Raw genomic sequence first — 24,440 nt, forward strand, 5'->3', positions numbered from 1 at the left:
TGTGTCTTTGCATGGCCTTGTAGGGTGGGCGTCCAGCTGGTCATAGTGTGTGGACATTAGCTAGGGTTAGATGTGTGTGGACACAACTCATAGTGTGTTGTGTGTATTATGGATTAAGGCTTTATGCATTGTGTGAGAAGGGAGATGTGGTTAGGGTTTGCAATATACATTAGGGTTTGCTCCTGTGTGTGTGTCTCCTCTCTCTCTACCTATTTTTCAACATGGTATCAGAGCCTAGTGCTCTCTATTAGGGTTTATGAGTGAGTGAGAGAAGAGGGAGAAGAAGCTGTGAAGCTTGGAGCACACCGATTTCTATCAGATCTGAGAGCTTGGCCTACCGGGTGAGGTATTCTAAACATCCTTGAGCGGATTGCAGCTGATTCAGGCAGAAACAAAGCAATTTTGGGCAACCCAAAGCAAAAGAAAATTTTGGTTTTTTGGAAGCTTTCCATTGAAGCTTGGAAGCGGTGATGTATGGTGAAATAGATGCAAATCTGGCAAAGACACATGTATCTGACAAGGAGGAATGTATTGGCAACTCATGTACAAGCCCTACACTGATTTTGGAGCATTTTTGATGCATTTGAATGTGTGAAATTTACTGGTTTTTGAGCTCTCACAAAACAGAGAAAACGATGTACAAGGTTTATGAGAAGAAAAGAAAAGAAAAAAGGGTGTTCGAGACTCGTGTGTGTGTGTGTGTGTGTCTACTTTAGATACTTTTTGGGGTGGAGAAATGGGAATCTCACAGCGTCAGAAGAGGAAGACAAGTTCTTCGAAATGCAAGACCACCTCGAGTTAGATGACACTAATGGATGAGAAGTCCAGTGGGTCCAACAATGAGAGAGAGACATATGGACGCAGGAGATTCTTATGACGGAATTGTGAAAAAAGGTTTTTTGATTTTCCTAATAAAAAAACTAGGAGGCAAAATCACTTTCGAAGAAAACAAGAGAACAAAGAGATGCAAAAGTTTGAAGCTGCAAGTCAGCCCATGCCTCAATTCAAGGCAAAGAATCAATACCTAGCTCATGTAGAGGCAAACGACTGCATTAAAGATGAAATTTTAGGCATCTACATGACGTGAATAACCCACAAAAGATCAAGAAAAATGAGGTCAGAAAAAGGACCACCAAAAACATAAACAAGAAACTTGTCACGCTTGGAGAAGAAGAAGAAGCACCAAGAGCTAAAACGAGCTCTTAAGGATGTTTGGACCAGAGAGTGTGAAGGTGACTCTGAAAAGGACCCCAACTTAGAAGATAAAGAGGGGTGCAAGAGCATTACAAATCCTACACAATCCAAGGTCACCGAGTAGTAGTCCAACAAGAGCTAAAACGAGCTCTTAAGGATGTTTGGACCAGAGAGTGTGAAGGTGACTCTGAAAAGGACCCCAACTTAGAAGATAAAGAGGGGGTGCAAGAGCATTACAAATGCTACACAATCCAAGGTCACCGACGAGTAGTAGTCCAACAACCTCATAGGGTGCAAGATAACTCCAATCAGTCCTGTGATGGACCAGAAGATGCCAAGAGAGTGGGCTTAGCTGACCTCAGAGAGAGGAAGCAAAGCCAATTTACATTGCCACAGATCTTACACTAGAAGAGGCCTTATTGGATACTCTTCGTCTCACGAGTACAAGGATGTTTTCACATGTTCTTATAAAGACTTAAAAGGTGTAGATCCTGAGATTTGCCAACACACCATACCTCGTAAGTCAGATTCAAAACCATCTAGACAAAGGCCATACACTTACAACAATGAGAACTTTCCTAAGAAGATCAAAGAGGAGATTGATAAACTCAAGGATGCTGAGTTTATCTATGAGATTGAGCATACCGAGTGGGTCTTACTGATTGTGGTGGTTCCCAAAAAGAATGGGAAGTTAAGGGTTTGTGTGAACCTAAAGAAGGTCAACGCAGTGACCATTAGGGATAACTACCCCCTTCCAATCACTGAGCATGTTCTCAAGAGAGTGGCTGGCAAGGAGGCCTATAGCTTCCTAGATGGATTCTCTGGATACAACCAAGTCTCTATCAAACCAGAGGACCAATACAAGATGGCATTTGCCACCACAGAATGGGGAATTTTCACTTACTGAGTCATGTCCTTCGGGTTGACTAATGCCCCTGCAACTTTTCAGAGGCTAATGAGCCACACCTTCAAGGAATACCTTCGGGATTTCTTGGAGATCTCAATTACATCACCAATTATCAACATAAACACTCCCAAAGCCCTCAGGAGCAGGTAGCACAGACTGGACAGCAAAAACAGGGTAGTTTTTCAACTATTTCATTGGTGGAGACCCAAATTCAACTCTGGTACTTGATTAATTTCAAAATTGAGAAGGAGGCTATATGATTGGATTGATCAATTATCATCTATGGAGCTGGAAATGAGCTGATTAAACAAGCTGTCTACTGGTTTGCAGAGAAACAGAGTGTGTTTAATCGATCAATTACTCACTGGTCTTAAATAATTGGTCTAATTTCTTTTACATGGAGTTAGTGGATATCATTGCTAAGCTAATGAATACTTGGTTGCTCAATTTGGACAAGGATTGAAGAAATTAGAGCAAAATTACTACTGGTTTTTTTGGTTTTTTTGATTTTTCTCAAAACAGAGAAGGAGGTTTGACAAAATTTGATATGTACACATGTTGGTTGGTGTTGATACTCAACATTGATTTGTTTAGGTGTCAATACAAGTTATCCATACTTGATTGAACCACTACATTGTAATTTGGAGCCTTGGAAAGCGCATCAAAACAGGGTATCTTGGACTGCGTGAGCCAGTTCATTTTGGATGCATACAGGTTGATTTTCTACATTAAAATTGAAGTTTGTTGACTACTTTGGAGTATCTGGAACACTCATTGGAGTGTGGTTGAGCTGAGGAAGGTTCGTTTACAGATTTGGAAGTGTACGAAAGGTGTATTTGCATTGAGCAATATGTCGGATAATCCAGTATAGATTATTGGTAAAAAGATGGATAGGAAGAACTTCCAGGCATGGAAGTACAGGATCAAAAGTTTTCTGAAGGGAAAAGGTTTTTGGAATCTCATTTTACAGGTGCTGAGCCCATAGTTACCAGGGGACGGGGACGGGGACGGGGGACGGGGACGGGGACGGGGACGGGGACGGCTAAAGGTAGGGAAGGGGGACGGGGGGTGGGGACGGCACTCAAAATTGTTAATTTTAGAGGAGTAAAGAATCAAGATTAATCAATCAATAACAACAAGCTTTCTAACTCCAAAAGTTATGAATCATGATACACATTACATTTAAAATTAAATTACGCTACGAGGTGCAAGAGTCAAGAGTCAAGACTTGCAAAGTCGGAAAAGAAAGACTTTAAAGTTGATAACATTAAATAGATATACTCAAAAGATGTTGGGGCCTAGGCGATACAAAATATAAGTCACTCGCGGGCCTAGGCGATACAAAATATAAGTCACTCGCTCTCATACTCTGCGCTCCCAATAAGAGAGGTGCTAGCCTCATGATCATGAGTGCGTGAAGTGTGGATGGGGTTTGTGTCATCCGATGAAGGCTCATGATGAGAACCATCTGTCCCACCCTCCTGTGCAATAGTTGTAGCTGCCTCCTCCTGTTCCATCTCCCACTGTGTAAAAGTATCGGCATTGCATCTTGCACTCTTGCCAAGCATGCGCAAGTTTGCGCTAATGAAGACAAGATCATTAGCTCTTTCCACCCCAAGCCGATTTCTTTTCTTTGATGAAATGTGGCTGTAGGAGGACCATAATTGCTCTAGGCAAGAAGAGCTAACGGACTGGCTCAAGATCCGGATCGCCAACTGTTGTAGCTCTGGTCCATCTGATCCGAAGTCCTCCCACCATAATGCTGCACCAACCTTGAATCTGTCCTGCTGCGCATCTGCACATCCATATGAGCCTTGAAATGCCCTGTAATTAGAGAGCTGGTCTCTAATTTTGCGCCTAATTTCTGCATCCGGCGTGAGGCGATCCAAGATGAGTCTCCAACCGTTGCTCACCTCTTTATCACCCTCCTGCCCTTTTCCCTGAAATTCTGGGTCCACCATAAAAGCAGCTGCATGTAAAGGAGAGGAATATGAGCTCCATCTCGCCACACAAAGCGAGTGGATCTCCTCATATCTATCTACGTCTGGCTCAAGCTTCTCAAGACTCTCTATCATCTGGTCCATGGCTTCATATACTTTGCCGATGCATGGCTGCATAGCATCAACAATCCTGAGCAAGTGGACAATGGGATGCACCATGGCGTCAGTGCGCTTGAGGTCCTCCCAAAAATCAGCATCGTCGACCTTTTTCTTGCATGAAATCCCTACCTGTGTACGTGCAAAAGATGAGGAGCAAAACTCATCACTGATGAATAGTTGCCGCACGGCACCCTGACAATCCTTCAAGCGATGCAACATAAGAAAGTTGTATGCAAAGCGAGTGTCCGAGTACTTGAGAAGGACCTTTGTGGACCTCTTCCCAAACTCGGATCGAAGGTATGTGTGATTGTTGATGAAGGTCACAATTGCACATGCATCATCAATCACCGATTCAATCCATGACAATTTCCCAATATCTTTCAAAAGATTATTGAGACAATGTGCCATGCAAAAAGAGACGGTGATTTGAGGATACATACTCTCAAGAATAGCTCCCGCTGCCCTATTTGTCGCCTCACCATCCGTGACGAAACCGATCACACATTCGGGGCCAATAATCTCGACAGCACTACTCCACTCAGCAGCAAGTACATCCGCACTCTTTCCCGTCCCTGAAGCATCATGTGAGGAGACAAAGTACATCTCCCCCCGTGAGTATGCCACAAGGCCATGGATAGACCTTTTCCGTGTGTCACTCCATCCGTCTGCAATCAAAGAGACTCCATTGCGAGCCCATTGTCTCTTTGTGTTTGCCGCCGCTTGCTCAACAAGGCGTTTCTCCTTGTCAAGCATAGTGGTCCGCAAGGTTTCGGAGGATGGAGGTGTGTAGTGAGGACCGTACTCGCCAATCTTCTTCACCATCGTTTTGAAGTAGTCGGACCTATTTATCATTTCAAAAAAAAAGAGGGCAAGTAATTAGAATGGCAAAATGGTGATCCGTGAATCAAGACTCGTGAGACATGATGATGAAATCATGTGAGTGAAATACGTACCGTGCCACACGAAAAGCAATGTGGTCATGAAAAAAGAAGCGGGCCACCGCGGCATCAACCTCCTCCTTCTTTTGGGGATCCCAACTCCCCTCAAGAGTACTTTGCCGACGAGAGAGAGAGGGTGGACTAGGTTGCGGCATTGAGAAGGCGGCTTGTGTGAAGCCACGAGTAGTGCCACGAGGAGGACGTGGTAGAGGGGTAGATGAAGATGCACCACCACCCGATGTAGAACCTGATGTTTGGGTTGGAGTGACATAAGTGTTGGGATCCACTCCACGCACCCTTTGGCTTGCATTCAAAGCTTGATGGGCGGCAAGCTTTGCAAGAAGCTCCTTTCTTATCTCCGGTGTGACCCGCTCACAAAATTTCACCTCATGACCGGGCTCATGCAACAAATGGGCCCTCACCCTATTGGCCCCACCCACACGCTTATATGGGCAAAGCTTGCATGTCCATGGACGTGCACCCCCCGCATGAGTAGGAGGCTCGAAGTTGACCTCATCCCACCATGACCACCCATCCGTTCTACTCCTACCGCCCGCACGAGAAGAGGATGCCATGAATAGTTAGTAACTTAGTAGTAGTCTAGTAGAAGAGGGTGGAGAGAGCTTAGAGGGTAGAGTAGGAGAAGAGGTAGAGGGAAGATTGAAGTAGTCTAGTAGAAGAGGGTGGAGAGAGCTTAGAGGGTAGAGTAGGAGAAGAGGTAGAGGGAAGATTGAAGTAGTCTAGTAGGAGAGGGTGGAGAGGAAGGTGGTGGAGTAGGAGAGGGTGGAGAGGAAGGTGGTGGAGTAGGAGAGGGAGATAGTGGAGAGGAAAGCTTGAGTAGGAGAGGGAGATGGTGGAGAGCCTAGAGGTACATCATCATTCATGGAAGGCTTGAGCAATGAGTAGAAGAGAAGTAGCATAAGCCCATTATATAGCATATGGCAGCTCTCTCTCTCTCTCTCTCTCTCTCTCTCTCTCTCTCTCTCAAACGGCCAGCCTCAAACGGCCAGCCTCAAACGGCCAGCCGCCAACGGCTAGTAGCCGTTGCCCGAAAAAAAACGGCTACTTTTCTGTAGCCGTTGCGCCGTTGCAGGCGTCCCCGTCCCCGGCTGACAACGTCCCGCCGTCCCCTCCGACGGGGACGGCCGTCCCCTTGCCACGTCCCCTCCGTCCCGTCCCCTGCGCCGTCCCGCCTCCGTCCCGCGCCTGCAGTTAATCGGGACGGCGTTCCCACGTCCCACGTGGCCGTCCCGCCGTCCCCCTGTCACTATGGCTGAGCCAGAGCCGGAACTACCCCGACAACCTACACAGCAGCAAGTTATAGCTCATAAGCAATGGTCAGAAAGAGCATTCAAAGTGTTGCATTATCTGTCTATATGTATTTCGGATGCTATGCTCATACACATGCATGATACTGAGAATCCCAAGGATGCATGGGATACATTGGTAAAGTTGTTTGATACAGACACTAGTGCTCGCAAGTCTCAGTTGCGCGACAACAAATACATAATGTGAAGCGGAATGGAAGGAGCATCCATGATTATGTACAAGAGATAAAGAAGTTTGCAGATGCATTGGCAACAATAAATGCCCCCATGCTTGATGATGATTTGGTAGACATTACCTTGTGTGGTCTTGGCAACAAGGAGTATAAATCATTTGATACATCCATCTCGGTTCGGAGTACAGGTTTACCAGACTTTGATGAGTTGGTTTTACTCTTGCTTGTTGAGGAAATCAAACTCAGTGATTCCTTTCTGGATGCATCTACTAGCCATGATGATAATGGCAGAAATCAGGCTTTCTATTCGCAATTTAGAGGCAGGAGGAGATTCGCATCACGTGGCCGTGGTAATGGTCGTGGATGGCACGACAGGTCACCACAACAGAATTTTCAGCCTTCATATGGTGCTAGAGGTGGTCGTGGATATACACCTCAGAGAGGCAGAGGTAATCCTCTTGGATATACACCTCAGAGGTAATCCTCGTGGTAGAGGACGTTGGCAAGGCCAACAAACATCTATGCAAGATGTGGAATGCCATTACTGTGGAAAATTTGGTCATATGGCACGTGATTGTTTCCGCAAACAAAATGATTTGAGAGGGGGTAGAGCACAACGTGGTGGACATTATGGTGGAAATTATGCACAACATGGTGGAAATTATGCATCATGCTAATGATGGTAGTGTAAATCACTTGTTTGCCATGAAACATGTTGTGGGATCTATGATGACAAATGCTGAAAATGATGACACTTGGTATATGGATTCTGGAGCATCAAACCATATGACTTGTCATGTGTGAATGGTTTGAGCATATGAAGCCTATGGATGTGAAAGGCTATGTGGAGACAGGAGATGATACTCAGCATGCCATTACACATGTTGGAAGTGTACCATTGGTTATGCACAATGGTCAAACAAAATCTATGTTAGATGTATTGTATGTGCCTTCTATCACAAAAAGCTTGGCCTCAGTTGGTCAAATGGTGGAACAGGGATGACAGGTTCGTTTCAACGAGCATGGTTGCTTCGTTGAAGATTTCAAACATGGATGTAGAGTCATTGCTAAAGGCAAGAAAGAAGGTAGGTTGTTTAAGCTGGATGCTGGGATTCATGAGTTAAAATCAGCCATGTTCTCTAAAAGCAGAAATGTGGTACAAGACATTGATATGTGGCATAAGAGGATTGGACATGTCAATATACAAAGGTTAAAGAATATGCAGACAAAAGGCATTGTTAGTGGACTGCCTAGATTCAAGTATGATGGGAATATGCATGTTTGTGAAGCCTGTCAGTTTGGAAAGCAGGCAAGGTTGCGGTTTCCTAGAGAAGGCAACATGAGTAGCAGGCCACTTGAGATAGTACATAGCGATGTATGGGGTCTTGCACAAAACCCATCTATCAAAGGCAGTTTATATTATGTAACATTCATTGATGATTTTAGCAGAATGACATGGATATACTTTCTCAGAGAGAAAAGTGAAGTGTTGGAAAAGTTTATGGATTTCAAAGCTTTTGCAGAAAAGCAATATGGTTCTTGGATTAAGTGCTTGAGGACAGATAGAGGTGGTGAATACACCTCAAATGCTTTTGAGCATTTCTTGAGAATGCATGGTATAAGAAGACAATTGACTTGCAGGTATACACCTCAGCAAAATAGTGTGGCTGAGAGAAAGAATAGAGTCATTTGTGAAGTGGCCAGGGCAATGCTCAATGAAAAGAGCATGCCAGATTATTATTGGGTAGAAGCATGTGCCAGGTTATTATTGGGTAGAAGCATGTGCCACTGCAGTGTATATACTGAATAAAACACCTACAGCAGCCATACATGGAAGTACGCCAGAGATGTAGCTTACAGGTTTTAGGCTAGACATTGGACACCTCAAAGTTTTTGGATGCATAGCTTATGTACATATGCCTGACGAAAGAAGGAGGAAGTGGGATCCTAAGGCAGAAAAGTGTGTGTTTGTTGGATATGCACAAGATCGTAAGGCATACAAATGTTACAATCCACAAACTAGGCAAGTGGTTATCTCACGAGATGTGTTTAATGAGCTTGCTAGTTGGTATAAGGCAAAGGATGAGGGTGTCATTGAGTCACTTGAAGCTGATGTGCCTGTGAACTTGCCACAAGCAAGTTCTAGTTCTACTTCTATGTCTGGGCCAACAGAAGTTGAGAGTAGTACTGTACGTCTATGGTCAGGGCGTTTGAGGCATGAGAGTGTGAGCACTGGGAGTAGTGCTGTGGATAAAGGAAAGAAGAAGGTTGAAGGAATTGGAATTACAGGTTATGAGTTGTCAAGTTCAGAGAGTTTGGATGAGGAGCTTGGCATACCTGTTTTACGCACACCTGGTGCTAGGCAGGATAGATATGTGCCACCACATGCTAGAGTGACAGGTGTTCAGAGTGATCCGCATGTATTACGGAGATCCCAAAGGGTCAGATATCCAATTGACAGGTTGACATACCGTGATTTTGCTATGCATTATGCATATATGACGTCTTTGGTGAAACATGTGAAACCTACATGCTATACAGAAGCTATTGGAAAGCATGTATGGGAGAAGGCAATGGATATTGAGATGGACGCATTGGTTCATAATGATACATGGGATTTGGTTGCATTACCAAAGGACAAAAATGTCATTAGTTGTAAATGGGTTTACAAAGTGAAGTGCAAGTCAGATGGTTCCATTGAGCGATATAAAGCAAGATTGGTAGCTAAGGGTTATGCACAAACCCAAGGCTTGGACTATGATGAAACATTTAGTCCAGTGGTGGCAAAGATGGGAACAGTGAGAGCAGTCATTGCTCTGGCTGCAGCAAATGGTTGGGAAATGCATCAAATGGATGTCAAAAATGCATTTCTAAATGGTGATCTACAAGAAGAAGTGTATATGGCACAGCCAGAAGGGTATGTACACTCAAAGTATCCCGCTCATGTATGCAGATTGAAAAAGGCATTATATGGTTTGAAGCAAGCACCTCGTGCTTGGAGTGATAAGATGAGCATATATCTTATCTCCCTTGGATTTCAGGTTTCTACAGCAGATTCTTCACTCTATGTGAAGAAAACAAATCATGGGATTGTTTTACTTGTCATCTATGTGGATGACTTGATTATCACAGGTGATCATGGTACAGATGTGATGCATGTCAAGAAAGCATTGAGTGGGTAGTTTGACATGAAAGATTTGGGTGAGTTGAGATACTTTCTTGGAATTAAAGTGATCAAATACCATGCAGGTACATGGTTAGTGCAACGCCAATATGCATTGGATATGTTGGCAAAATATGGCATGACAGTGTGTAAGCCTATGAGTATACCTTTGGAGCAGAATGTGAAGTTGCGGGCTGATTTTGGTGAGGAGTTGGATGATCCATCTATGTACAGAAAGATGGTTGGTAGTCTCATTTACATGACTATCACACGCCCGGATTTAAGTTATGCTATGGAGCTAGTAAGCCAATTTATGCAGAGCCCCAGAAAACCTCATTTGGATACAGTGATACGCATTATGCGATATGTAAAGACCACTGCAGGTTATGGTCTTCTTTATGAGAGTGGTAAAGGCTTGGATATACATGGCTACACAGATACTGATTGGGCAGGTAGCTCATATGACAGGAGGTCTACTAGTGGTTATGCCTTTAAACTTGAAAGTGCCGTGGTGAGTTGGAGTAGCAAGAAGCAACATACAGTTGCTTTATCCAGTACAGAGGCTGAATACAAGGGTGCAACCATTGCTACTTGTGAAGGAATTTGGTTAAAGAGTCTCTTGGCAGATTTGGGTGAGCCTATTGATGGCAAAGTTGTCATTCATTGTGACAACATGAGCAGTATACAGTTGGCCAAGAATCCAATGTTTCATGCGCGGACCAAACACACATAGAGTTCCATTATCACTTTGTCAGAGAGAAGGTGCTGGATGGTACAGTGGATCTACAGTATGTGAACAAGTGTGGCAGACATCTTTACAAAGCCACTTAGCAGGGAGAAGTTTGAGTACTTTCGTACTATGTTGGGAGTACGTGGGATGAGCTTGAGGGGGAGTGTTGAGAGCTTTGATAGCCCAAGCTCATCTACATCTTCATCTATGGCAGTACATCATGAGCTTGAGAGGGGCTGTTGAGATTCAAGCTCGATGTCAGTGTGTGCCAGCTATGCTATATGCTGGCATGTTAGGTAGCAGCATGTGTGACACATAAATGACCGTGTCCAGCTGGTCATAGTGTGTGGACATTAGCTAGGGTTAGATGTGTGTGGACACAACTCATAGTGTGTTGTGTGTATTATATGGATTAAGGCTTTATGCATTGTGTGAGAAGGGAGATGGCTTCCCTCTATGGTTATAGGGTTTGCAATATACATTAGGGTTTACTCCTCTGTGTGTGTCTCCTCTCCCTCTACCTATTTTTCAACACTGACTGAGTATCTTGTGGGGATTTGTTGTTTTGCGACACCAAACTTGTTTGGTCTGATGGATTGGAAGAAGCTTTGAAGTGATTAGTGATTGATCATTCTTACCTTCTGGCTTCTTCGGAATCCATTTTTTCTTTATAGGGCTTTTGGTGTGACACCTTTTTGTCAGTTGGGTGGGGGATGGCACTTCCTTGGGGGTTCTAGGAGTGGTTTTTAGAATCCAAATGGCTTGGTTTGTTCTTTGGGCTTCCATCACCTTTTTTGGTACCTAGACTTGCTTGAACCTTGGCTTACTTGTCGGCTTCAGTTTAGTGGGTTTTGATTTCTCCTTGGTGGTGATTGACTTTCCTTGATTAGTCATGGCCGTAGGGTCTAAACCCTTCAGAACCCATACCTGTTTGAGTCGTGGTGATGTGTGGCTGAGTTTTTACCAAGTTAGGTACACCTCTTTGCTGATCTTTTTCCTATACTTGTTTATCCTGTACATTAGAGATTTCCCTAGGCTCAAGCACTGAATGGTTTGACAGTTGAGCACCAGCCATACTTCTGGGAGATAGTTCATCATGGGTGAATCATCCATTGGTGTGGAGTCTGCCTGGTTGGCCTGTGTGTCTGTTGAGTTGGGCACTTGTACTGTTGATTGAGTGACGTGGCCATTGCCCTCTAACATTTTTGCTTCTTTAGCTAAGGGGTTGGTTTTGGCAAACTGAATGTACATCCTTGTGACTTTGGCACCAAAGTACAACCTGTCATGTGTCCAATCAATGTAGGCATTGTATTTGCACTGCGACACATGTCCCAAGAGAAGATCTACTGCGACACATGTCCCAAGGGAAGATCCACTCCTTCGATATTTTGAGGCAGGACATAGAACTTGTCTGAACAATTTAGGTCGTTAATCACACACATAGCCAAGGGTGGTGGTTGTCTCAGAAGAAAAGCCCACGAAGGTGAGTTTCTCCTTGACTAATACTGCCTCTTTAACATGGCTGTATACTGATGAATAGCTCATGCAGTTTTTATGGGCTCCTGAATCAATGAGGGCAAATTGTGGGTAGCTGTTCGTTCCCAAATGAGCACATACATATGGATTAAGTTCATCATCCATTCTTGGACCCAAGTACACTGCTCGTGTGAATAGAGAGAAGACCTCTCTCTCCATCTTGAATTCCAACTCCTGTCATTTGTTGGGCCTTTGTGTTTTGCGAATGTGTTGTGGCCTCCGTCTCTTTTGCTTGGACTCCTCCAATGCCTCTTGGATTGTCCGTTCCTTTGCTCTAACTCTACTTTTAGCTACATGAATTCTTTCTAGCATTTCATGTATTAGTGGCAATTGATATTTTTTTATGCGACATCCGGTCATCCAGTTAGGCATGACTTTGCCATCTAGACTAGCCAGTCGAACGACACCACTGTTAGATATTTGGTACACAAAAAATGGTCCGACTCTCCTTTTTTTGAGTTTTAGAGCGTGTTGTTTAAGGGTATACACACAAGTACATCTCCTTGCTTCAAGTTTCTAGATTTTATATGAGAATCATGGAACTGTTTCTGTCGGTGTTTCTGAGCATACATGCCTGCTACGGCCTTTAGTCAAATCTCATCCAACTTTTCCAACTGCTCTAGGTGTTGGGAGAAGATGTTCCCATTTCACTCGAGTTCTTTTGCAACTCTTAATGTAGGAACCAAGAATTTGATGGGTAAGATGGCATTCCCACCATAGACTATGTTGTATGGCGTGGTACCAATAGCAGTTTTGTAAGCAAGTACTCTATATTTCACGTCCTAATCCGAGCAGTTTGTATTCACTATCTTTGTGAGCACTGTACAAAGGATTTTGTTTGAACTTTCTACTTTCCATTCGCTTGTGGGTGATATGGGGCCGACTTTTGGTGGATAACCACCATGAATTCGCTTAAGAGGTGCTCAATGGCTTTGTTTATGAAGTGGGTCCCCCTATCATTGACAAGTTCGATTGGCAGTCCATATCTAGTGAAAACTTGCTCATAAAGGAATACTGTCATTGTACGCGCATCATTCTTGGTGGTTTTGCTGAGGCTTTAACCCATTTGGTGAGATAATCTGTTGCTACTATTATGTATTGGGCATGTGTTCTAGCAGCTTGTGGGTATATGTATATATAATGTATTAATGTATGTAGAATGGATAACCACCATGAATTCGCTTACGAGGTGCTCAATGACTGTTTATGAAGTGGGTCTCCCTATCACTGACAAGTTCGATTGGCAATCCATTTCTAGTGAAAACTTGCTCATAAAGGAATACAGTCATTGTACGCGCATCATTCTTGGGGGTTTTACTGCGGCTTTAACCCATTTGGTGAGATAATCTGTTGCTACTAATATGTATTGGGCATGTGTTCTAGTAGCTTGTGGGTATATGTATATATAATGTATTAATGTATGTATGTACATTTGTATATATATATATATATATATATATATATTGATGTGTTAATGCATATAATATATATTAATGTATGTATGTATGTGTATGTAAATCTATTTAAAAAAAACACACACACACACACACTCTCTCTCTCTCTCCATCCCTCTAGAACATTTTTTTGTGTAGTTATGTATGTGTGTGTTTGTATGTGTGTATATATATATATATGTGTGTGTATGGGTGTGTGTGTGTGTGTGTGTGTGTGTGTATGTATGTATATGTGTGTGTTTGTGTGTGTGTGTATGTATGTATATGTGTGTGTGTGTGTGTGTGTACATATATATATGTGTGTATGAGAAACTTTTTTTGAAAAAATTATTAAAATAAAACACACACACTCTCTCTCTCTCTCTCTCTCTCTCTCTCCATCTCTCTAGAGCATTTTTTATGTGTATGTATGTGTGTGTATGAGTGTGAGTATTTTTATGTGTGTGTGTGTGAGAGAGAGAGAGAAAGAGGAATCTCAAGAGAGGGCACTCACATGCAAGTACTGGGAAGATTAGCGAGGATCAATGAGGATCGACAACAACGATTAGTAATAAATTAACCTACAAAAGCATAACAACAAAAAAGATTAGGCATGCGCATGCATCCACAAAAATATGCACACATACACACACAGGAGGAAGGCCAGAGGAGATCTGGGGAAGAAGGGATATCTTTACATAGAACCCTAAAGTGAAGATCTGCAAGACTGGAGTGCAATAAATTCAAGATATGAGAAAATGGAATGTAGAAGTGAGGTGAATTTTGCTTTTTGTAGTTTTTTGTGGCGTCTCTATTTTCGTCGAAATTTGTGTCCAAAATAATGTCGGTATATGCATCGATAAATATGTTTCACCACCATCTATAAAGACGCATATACCGATGTATCGATGTTTTTAACGATATATATTAAAACATTTTTATTGACATTTTTTAGACAAAAAAAAATTTATGTTTTAAAGGCTTCTACATTTCAAATGTTGGCTTCTACATCTCATGTTTTAAAGGCTTCTACATTTCAAATGTTGGCTTCTACATTTCATGTTTTAAAGGCTTCTACATTTCAAATGTTGGCGGCTACGATTTTTCATTAAAATTTTGAAGTTTTAATCGACTTCTTACTGATTATATAAATCCACCTACCAACCTGCTCAGTGTATATCCCACATTCCCATGCCACGAGCAATGGAGAGCACATACAAATGTTGTGAACTCACCACCAATACCTACAAATTTGGAGGAGAAATTATTATGTCCTTGCGCCAATCATTGCTTAGTGGGGTCAACGTACTTGATCTCCAACCAGAGTGGGGTTAATGAGTATGAGGCACTACTGCATGTAAAGAAATTATTGTGTCCTTGCGCACGATGTAAGTATCAAGTTGCTTGCAAACGGAGAATTTGTAAACGAGCATGTAAAGAAATGGGATGTATTTCCAATATAGCATCTACAATCATTGCTTAGTGGGGTCAACGTAAGCAATGACAAGGCGCTTGATCTCCAACCAGAGTGGGGTCAATGAGTACGAGGCACTGTTGCAGAGGATAATCCCATATTTGACGAGCCCACCACTGATGAGTTTTTTGAGACCAACATGGATGAAATGATAGATGCGTTCCACATTAGGGACCATATAGAAGAGGACGAGGCTGTGCCTGTTTATGAAGGCCGGTCCCACATATAAGAGCATTCTATGGAGCATACCTCTAAGAAAGAGACGGAATTATGGAGACTTGCTTATCTACCACTTTATGCTTGTGCTAGTATTTCTATGTTACATACATGTCTTTCCATTTTGAATCTACAATTGATTTTTGGATGGTCTGATATAAGCGTATCCAAATTATTTGTGTAAGTTCTCCTTTTATCTTTTCTTTCCTCTAGATTCGGTTGTGTACTAACTTGTCCATAATAACTAATATTTTGAAGAGATCTAAATAGTCTATGGAAGGATCAAATTTTGTCGGATGGGAATGAGATGCCATATGATCAAAGTCAGACTCAAAAGATTCTTTCAGATATTAGTATTGACTTCAAATCCTACCACACATATCCAAATGATTGTATTCTCTCTCGACATGAATACACAGATATGTTAAAATGTCCAAAATGTGGCAATACACGAGACCGACAAGATGCCCAAGGAGAACGAGTTCCTGCAAAAGTTTATAGGATTTACTTATTCTAGACAACATGCATGTCCCATGTGTGGGCCGAAATTGGATGCAAGATACTCTAAAACCTTGTGAAAGCTAGTGTATGAGGGTGCTGACAATATTTGCCCTTGGACCATCCAATGCGGGAGGGGTTCCTTGCAAGACCTCCTGGCATGCCCCATGTTAGTGATTGGAAGCGTTTATGGGATTTGGATCCATCTATGCCACCCCATGGGATGAACCGACCTCCATCCCAAGTGGGCACTCCCCTGTCCCCAACCGCACCTAGCTTAGGTATGCGGATCCCTCCCTTGTAGTAGCTAATGATATTGTTAGTCCAGTAATGTGGGAAATATGGTGGAAATGTGTCAAAAGTTTCTTGTGATAGGGTACTTGAATCTTGAGATAAGGTCCACATCACATGATCATTAGGACCACATTGACATTGATGGTGCTCCAACCTTCATGTCCACTTTGGCCATGAAAAAGGGATCAAAAGATGACCTTTTCATGAGTCAAAAATTGGAAAATGTGAAGGCAAAAGCTCCAAACTAGTACTCCACCATGCATAAATAGAATAACACTCGACACAGTAGTACATGTAAGAAGGACAAAAAAAAGTGTGTTGATGAACTTATGGATAGATGAGATAAGGTTAATTTGTGGCTGTCTTTAGGCTTGCCATGCCTTTTGTTTTTTGTATGGCTAACCTCTTTAGGCTTGATTTGGGCCTCTCTTTTTCGCTATGATTTTGACCCTCTCTTTTGGGCTATGATTTTTGGGCTTTAAGGTCAATGTGTCAAGCGAGGAGAGATATCTCTAGCCGTCGTCAATGTTTTCATGACTTGATTTTATAAGTGCTATATTGGCAACAAGTTATTCAAGGTTGAGTATCTAGCTAGCTATCTCAGGTTGTTTGTGTGGATTGTGTGTTGATTAGGCCTTCCATGGGCCAATGCCTTTTGGCATTAATGATTTTGGGCTTGAGATATAACCATGGGAAGGGTATCATGGACCCTTTAAGCATTAGGAAAAATCAAGGTCAATGAATGGATAGGATGGCCAAATATGGAGAGGTATCACTACAAGAGGTTGGCTGCATACCGACGGCAAGACCCCATCGTCTGTCGATCAACGAGAGGGAAATGCTGGATTGGGAAAAAATCAAATTTTTGTTTATCGTCTGTTATATCGGCACACTTATCGGCATCGGTACCGGTGCATATACCGACACCACTACTGACGCATATATCGACACCGCTACCGATGCATATACCGACACCTGTAGTGACTATTACGACGGCAGTACCGTCAATTTACGTACCGTCAGTTATACCGATGCCTTTATTGTGACGGCTATACGACGCTTATACCGTCATGTAAAAAAGGATAAGTGCCGCGAAATCTCCCAGACCTGCAATTGCAGATCTAAGAGCAAGAAGATTAGGTAACCTCTCTCTCTCTCCACACACACACATGCACATGCATCTCTCCCTCTCTCTCCACACACACGCATACACATGCATCTCTCCCTCTCTCTCTCATGCACACACATCTCTCTCTCTCTTTCTTCTTGTGCTGCACACACAAACACACACACACACAAAAACACACACACACATTTGTATTGAGGGGAGGGAGGGAGAGGAAGAGAGAGAGAGAGAGAGAGAGAGAGAGAGAGAGAGAGAGAGATTGAGGGGGAAAAAATGGAGCGAGGAAGAGGGAGAGTTAGAGAGAGAGAGAGAGGGAAGGGAGAGAGAATAAAACGAGAAAAAGAGGGAGGGAGGGAGAGAAAGAAGAGGGGGGAGAGAGAATGGAGTGAGGAAAAGAGGGAGAGAGAGAGAGAGGGGGAGGGGAGAGAGAGAGGGGTAGAACGATATGTGCATATGCGGATGCATATGCACATGTACATGTGCATATATGCATCCACATATACACATGTACATGTGCATATATACATGTACATATACGCATGTACATATACATGTGCATATGTGGATACATATGCACATGTACATGTACATCCGTATATGTATATATGCATGTACATGTACATCCATACATGCACATGTACATGTGCATGTACATGTACATATATATGTACATATGCGGATGCATATGCACATGTACATGTACGCATGTATATATACATGTGCAACTGCAGATGCATATGCACATGTGCATGTACATTTGCGGATGCATATGTATATGTGTACATGTACATGTGTACATGTAATAGAGTGAGGAAGAGGGAGGGAGAGAGAGAGAATAGAGTGAGGAAAGAGGGAGAGAGAGAGAGAGAGGGGGAGGGGAGAGAGAGGGGTAGAACGATATGTGCATATGTGGATGCATATACACATGTACATCCACATATGCACATGTACATGTGCATATACACATGTACATATATGCATGTACATATATATGTGCATATGTGGATACATATGCACATGTACATATATATGTGCATATGTGGATACATATGCACATGTACATATATATGTACATATACATGTGCATATGTGGATACATATGCACATGTACATGTATATCCGTATATGTATCTCTCTCTCTCTCTCTCTCTCTCTCTCTCCCTCGCTCTATTTTCTCTCCCCCAATCTCTCTCTCTCTCTCTTTTTCTCTATCTCTCTCTCCCTCCCTCTTCCTCACTCTATTACATGTACACATGTTCATGTACAGATGCATCCGCAAATGTACATGCGCATGTATATGTGCATATGCATCCGCATTTGCAACAGGTCAACGAGCATCAATGATACAAGGCATATTAATGTGGACAATGCACGATTGGCCAGGGTATGGAGAGTTCTCTGGACTAACAATCTCAGGATATAATGCATGTCTCATTTGTGGCCCCAGACTCGACACAAGATATTCGTAGGCCCTAAAGAAGACAGTGTATGAGGGGCATGCTCGATACCTCCCGGAGGGCCATGAATTACGTGGTGGTTGCCTTGCAAGGGCACCATTACGCTACCACTTAATAATTGGAGACTGGAAAAAAACATGGAAAGCGTCAGGAGAAAGTCCATGTAAGCACCTTTCAATCTTCTACTCTCTTCCGTACTGGGATAAGCTGCTAATCAACCATCTTCTAGATCCGATGCACATATTCAAGAATGTCGGTGAGATGATTTGGAAGATAATTATAGGACAGAATGAGAGCAAAGGTCAACGAGATGATCTACAGACGCTTGGAAGGATGCCATGTTTGTGGTGATTAATGATGCTGGAGTTGATCCTTCAAACATCAACTTTGAAGGCCATGTTAATAACATGTGGCAAGCTAAAAGACTTCCACAATCATCTCTTGGACCTTTCAAAATATAGATTTTTGAATCCTTACTGGGAGATTAAATCATCTTGCAAGCAATCAGAGAGTACCCAGACCTACTCTGGCAACACTTTGGAGGAAAAAGTTGGTTTTTTAGGGAATTTGAGAGTAGAGATGAGAGAACCACATGTAGAAATTATTCACTCTCTTAAAATAGCTCTCCTAATTGATATCATTTGGCTAGAGAATAATCAAAACAAGATAATGCAAATTTTGGAGACAATTGAAAATGATGTGCTTGAGAAGGTAGGGTCTACACATATGGGTGAAAAGGAACATACCCATACTCTTTTTCTTGATTTACAAAGCACTACTAATAAACATGGTGCGATTTTGAAGGTTCAATTGTCAAATGCAAACAAGGTTAAAGCTGCAATGGATAGACCATATGTAGTTGCAAATTATTTTGCCCAGGAGGAGGAGGAGGAGGAGGAGGAGAGATACATGTGTACAATTTTATGTTTTTACAATGTTGGTTTTTTTGATAGAATAACTATGTTCAAAGAGAAAGAGATACATACATGTAGATAATCTCTATTTGTCATTGTTTATTAACATAATCAAATGAACACACACACACACACACACACACACACACACAAGTACCGTTCTTTCTCTCTCAATATATATACCTCTCTCTCTCTCTATCAGACTCCATCTCCCAAGGGTTGAGAAAGAGCTTGATGCTCAAATTAGGGATGAGGAGGATATGGTTATGATTAGCTACTAATAATGCATTTATCTAATTTGACATTAGTTTAGAGTATTTTTTTCGAGTTATAAAAATCATTATTAATAGTGAGGTATTTTTTACCCCTAGATGTATCACAATATAACATTGTATTCATGGCTATATTTTGTTTTCTCTATGACTACAAGAAAGAGAGCTGATGATTTATTCTCTATGTTACAGAGATGGAAGCCCAAGGTAATCTCAGCATGCCTATACTTTTGATGGATTAGGGCATTTAGATGTCAACTTTGAAGGCCGTGTGAGTAGTGTGTGGTGTCAAGCTAAATTACTTGCACCATGAACATCTCTCGGAGTTTTTAAAAACCAGATCATTGAATCTTTAAGGGAAATTAAGACATCATGTTAGTATTGTGGAGATTGTGTACATAAGTTATGTAACATGGTGGAGATAGAGGGTGGATTCTTTTGGAATCTAAGAGGAGAGAGGAGAGAAGCAAATGCTAAAATTATTCACAATCAATAAGCTAGTAGATTGATATCATTCACATAGAGAATAATCAAAAGAAGGTAATCCAATTTTTGGTGAAATGAAGTGTTTGAGAAGTTAGGGTCTACACATGTGGGTGAAGAAAATCGTCTCAATAGTCTTATCTCTGAACTACGAATCATTGCAAATAAACTAGACGCAATTTTGAAGGTTCAAATGTCAAATACGGAGAAGGTTCTCTTGACTACTTTCAAGGTCAAGAGGATAGCACTTTGAAGAATTTTTTTTGGTGGCATGTACTTATGAACAGAGTTTTTGGGTGGCATGAACTTGTTAAACTTCGACAAAATGACAATGTGTATCTAATGTTCTTTTTTTTTTTGTCTTTGCAAGATGTATGTTGCTTTATTTCTTTTTACAAAATAGGAGAGAAGTGTAGAAATGATTATGGTTAAGAATTACACAAACACACACACACACACGCACACATACACACACATACATATATTCAAATATCTTTCTATCTCTAAATTATTTGTAACAAAGTATTATGCAACACAAAAATCCATAGTAAAAGTGAAGGATTTCTAGAGTTGTCCAATTTGCATATTTTCTGAATACTATATATTTTACACACACACACACATCTAAAAATCTTTTTCTCAACCAAATTATGCAGAAAAGTCCATAACAAAAGTCCTATATATTTATTTATCAAATGGTTGCTAGACGATTGGTTTTGTCTCCTGAACGTGCTAGGCATATGCTACTCAAAAAGATAAATGTGCGAAATCACGAAGCAGTGCTCGACAACCTCTACAAGATATCTCAAATCACATATTAGAGCAATATAATAATGTAATACAACCAATAATAAACAATGCAGTTCATGAAATCATAAGAAATGAACTTCACTATGTGAAGATGTGAGACAACCAATCAGACGCGGGCGTTCATGAAGTCAGAATAGCTGAACTTTGCTATGAACATCTGGAAAACTTGAAAAATAGTGGTCACATGAGTTCCCAAACCTAGGTGGTTACTCTCTACTTTCAAATAGTGGTCATGAGTTCCCAAACCTAGGTGGTTACTCTCTACTTTCAAATGGAAATTACTCTCTACTTTCAAATAGTGGTCATGAGTTCCCAAACCTAGGTGGTTACTCTCTACTTTCAAATGGAAATTACTCAACAATTGAAAGGCATTTCTTATCCATTAGATACAATTATCCAAATTCCTCAAGTGTGAAACATATCTCTTTGCTATGTCTATACAATGGAAAATTCTTACTACATAATTTGGGAGCCTTACAATATCAACGCTCTCTTTGTGGTGCATTTTCGTGGAAAGAAGAAGGAAATTTTATTTTTACATTTGTAGGAAAGAATTGTTGCTTAGTGGAAAAGTGATCTTACCTCCTTTTTTATCCGCCCATGGAGCTAAAGGATTTGATGCACGGGACAAGTACAACGAGCTATATGTTTCTCAAATCTATCAGAGCCTATAATATTGCATTAGCTTTTGCATCTTTGGGTGCTCATGTGGACAAGTCACTCAATCAAGAAAGGGGTGTCTACACTTTCAAAGTTCATGGAAGTGATCATCTTTGTGTGCTCATGTGGACAAATCATTCTCTCAAGGAAGGGGTGTCTACACTTTCAAAGTTCATAGAAGTGTATATCATAATATTGGACCTATGATGCCTAATGAGAGCTCTAGTCAATCACTCACTTTGGTCAGTTATATTTCTTTGATACTGAGCATGAGTTGGAAAGCACATTACATCATATGCATGATTTGGATCAAGATATAGTGCAATGTTTACAAGATATGATGCATCATGTGAATCCATATGCCAATGCTTTCCATTTTGCCACTATGATGATGGAAGCTTTTGATATGCTTGAGGTAAAAATGGTGATTGCTAAAAAAAGGTCCACTAATCGAAAATACTTAGCTCTACATGGGAGTGAAGTTGTAGAACAGGGAGATGAGAGTACCATAGGGCATCATGATATTGTGTTGAACTATTGTGCTGGAGGATTGAAGAGAATATCTAGCAATCACAGATCATACATGCCTTTATTATATGTTTTTTTGTTTCCAAGAGGAGATGATGAGTGGCATCGTTATATATACCTCGATGGTAGTACTACAAAGTTTGTTTCTCAAATGCAATGCTACACTTTTAGATTGCAAATAAGAAGTGATATTGTTGAGTTTCTTCTAAGAGGAGACAAATTGTTACAACAAGATATTGTTGATGCCTACAGTGTGCAATGGAAGAATATCAACTTTTATGGAAGAATATCGACTTTTATGGATGAGAAATAATCTAAAGGCACTCTGATCTAAAGTGCACCACGAGGCATAGCTAGCATGGCTCAACAAGATGGCATGCATCCAATAATTGGAAGTAGTGTTCGCCAAAAGATTGTGCTGAAGCCCTCATTTCAAGGAGAAACACGCTTCATGTATCAACTTTATCAAGATGCCATTGCAATTGTATGCATGAGAGGGAAACCTGATCTATTTAAAACATTCACATGCAATCCGCAATTGAAAGAGGTAGAGAATGCATTATTGCCTAGCCAAATTGCTTCAGATCATCCAGGACTAAATTTACGGGTCTTTGAAAGTAGTATTTGGAACTGTGATTGGTCATGTTTTTGTGATATAATTTCAGAAGTGAGGTCTACCTCATGCACACATTCTATTAGTCCTTTGTTGCTAAGCATAAGATGACTAAATTATCAGACGATGATAAGTTGGTTTGTGTTGAATTTCCAGATAGACATTTGTTTCCATAATTACATGATATTATCTATCGTTGGCAACATACATGGTCCGTGTGGTACTTTAAATCCAAAAGATGCATGTATGATAGATGTAGTTTCAAATTTTCTCGCCGTTTTGGTGATGAAACCTATGTTGGTAGAGATGGATATCCAACATATATGAGAAGTGATGATGATGATCAATATGTTGTGTCTAAACAGAACATGAAGTCAGATAATCAATGGGTTGTTCCTTACAATCCATTTTTGTCTTTTTGAGATATAATGCCCATATAAATGTTAAGGTATACTCAATTATTACAGCTATGAAGTATTTGTACAATATGTATACAAGTGGCACGATCGAGCAATTGTTGTATTCCAAGACAAGGATGGTGTGGTTGATGAAATTTAGAGCTATCTAAATGCACAGTATGTATCTGCATTTAAAGCAATATGGAGAATTTATATATTTAAAATACATGACAAAAGGCCTAAGATTTTCCGCTTGCAAGTTCATTTACCTAGTGAACTTTCACGATTCTATAGATGTTACAAATGCGGTCAATGATGATGCAAATAGAAAAATCACACTCACAAAGTGGCTCACAACAAACCAAAATCATGATGCAACACATGGACTATTGTATATTGATTTTCCAACTAAACATGTTTGGAATCCTTAAGTGCTAGACTCAGAGGCAAAAAGGTAGCACAATTGGTAGAATTTACAACATTGTTCCCATTGCCGGGATGTTTACTACCTTTGAATATTGCTTACCGTTGTTAAAAACTTTTTGCAAAACCAAACAAGTGCATATGGTCCTTGGAAAGACTTGCCAATTCGTTCATGGGTGGTGGAAATGATTATGCAATGTATATATTATGAATACATTCCTAGCCCCGTGGTTGCCATGTATATATCTCATTCAGGTGTTAGGGCCTTGGAGGTGGCACGGGTTGTGTGATTTTGGTCTAGGAAATGATTTCCATGTTTTTAACATGTACATATGTGGAATAAAATGTGGTAGAATGACGATGCGGTGCGTGTGACGGTGTTGTCTATATATAGAAATGGGTATGCATAGTTTCAAAAAACATGCCTAGATGCTATGAGAGGTGGGTTGAAGGCATGGAGGACTAATTTGGGAGTGGTGACAATTATTTGGGTGACTTGGATTTTAACCCGCTCGTGTGGTTAAAATTGCCTTTAAAAAAGTCATGTTTGGGTGAAAAAAGTCAAGAATAGCATGAAAATGGACAAGAAATGCCACATCAATTAAGTAGATGCCATTGATAAGAAAGGGGGTTCTTTATTGAATAGAAAAACAACTCATCTGGCCACTTTGAGGAGGAAGAGGGGTTTCTTTGGAGGAGCACCAGTGCAATCCCGCCCTATTGTCTACTCATTTTTAGGTGTATGAGAGTGTAGATTAGGGTTCTTCATGCCC

General features: G+C 41.2%; 2 protein-coding genes and 1 pseudogene across 2 annotated transcripts in view; 2 read left to right on the top strand and 1 right to left on the bottom strand.

The window, feature by feature from the left end:
• The window catches only part of LOC147614010 (uncharacterized), a 72,691-nt gene extending 52,554 nt beyond the window's left edge, over nucleotides 1-20,137 (top strand). The window contains exon 4 of the mRNA XM_086780568.1: nucleotides 19,945-20,137. The gene's annotated coding sequence lies outside the window, so the exon portion shown is untranslated. The remainder of the gene's footprint in view (nucleotides 1-19,944) is intronic.
• On the bottom strand, nucleotides 3,101-6,064 carry LOC147614015 (uncharacterized). The gene has a single exon (XM_086780566.1). It carries the CDS (start codon nucleotides 5,050-5,052, stop codon nucleotides 3,454-3,456), a length of 1,599 nt encoding a protein of 532 aa, XP_086636692.1. The 5' UTR covers nucleotides 5,053-6,064; the 3' UTR covers nucleotides 3,101-3,453.
• On the top strand, nucleotides 16,735-22,546 carry LOC147614016 (uncharacterized; annotated as a pseudogene).
• The last annotated feature ends 1,894 nt before the right edge of the window (nucleotides 22,547-24,440 follow it).

Source organism: Cibotium barometz, chromosome 42 (genome assembly GCF_041138505.1).
Source record: "Cibotium barometz isolate CiBa-2024 chromosome 42, ASM4113850v1, whole genome shotgun sequence".
Classification (NCBI taxonomy): domain Eukaryota; kingdom Viridiplantae; phylum Streptophyta; class Polypodiopsida; order Cyatheales; family Cibotiaceae; genus Cibotium; species Cibotium barometz.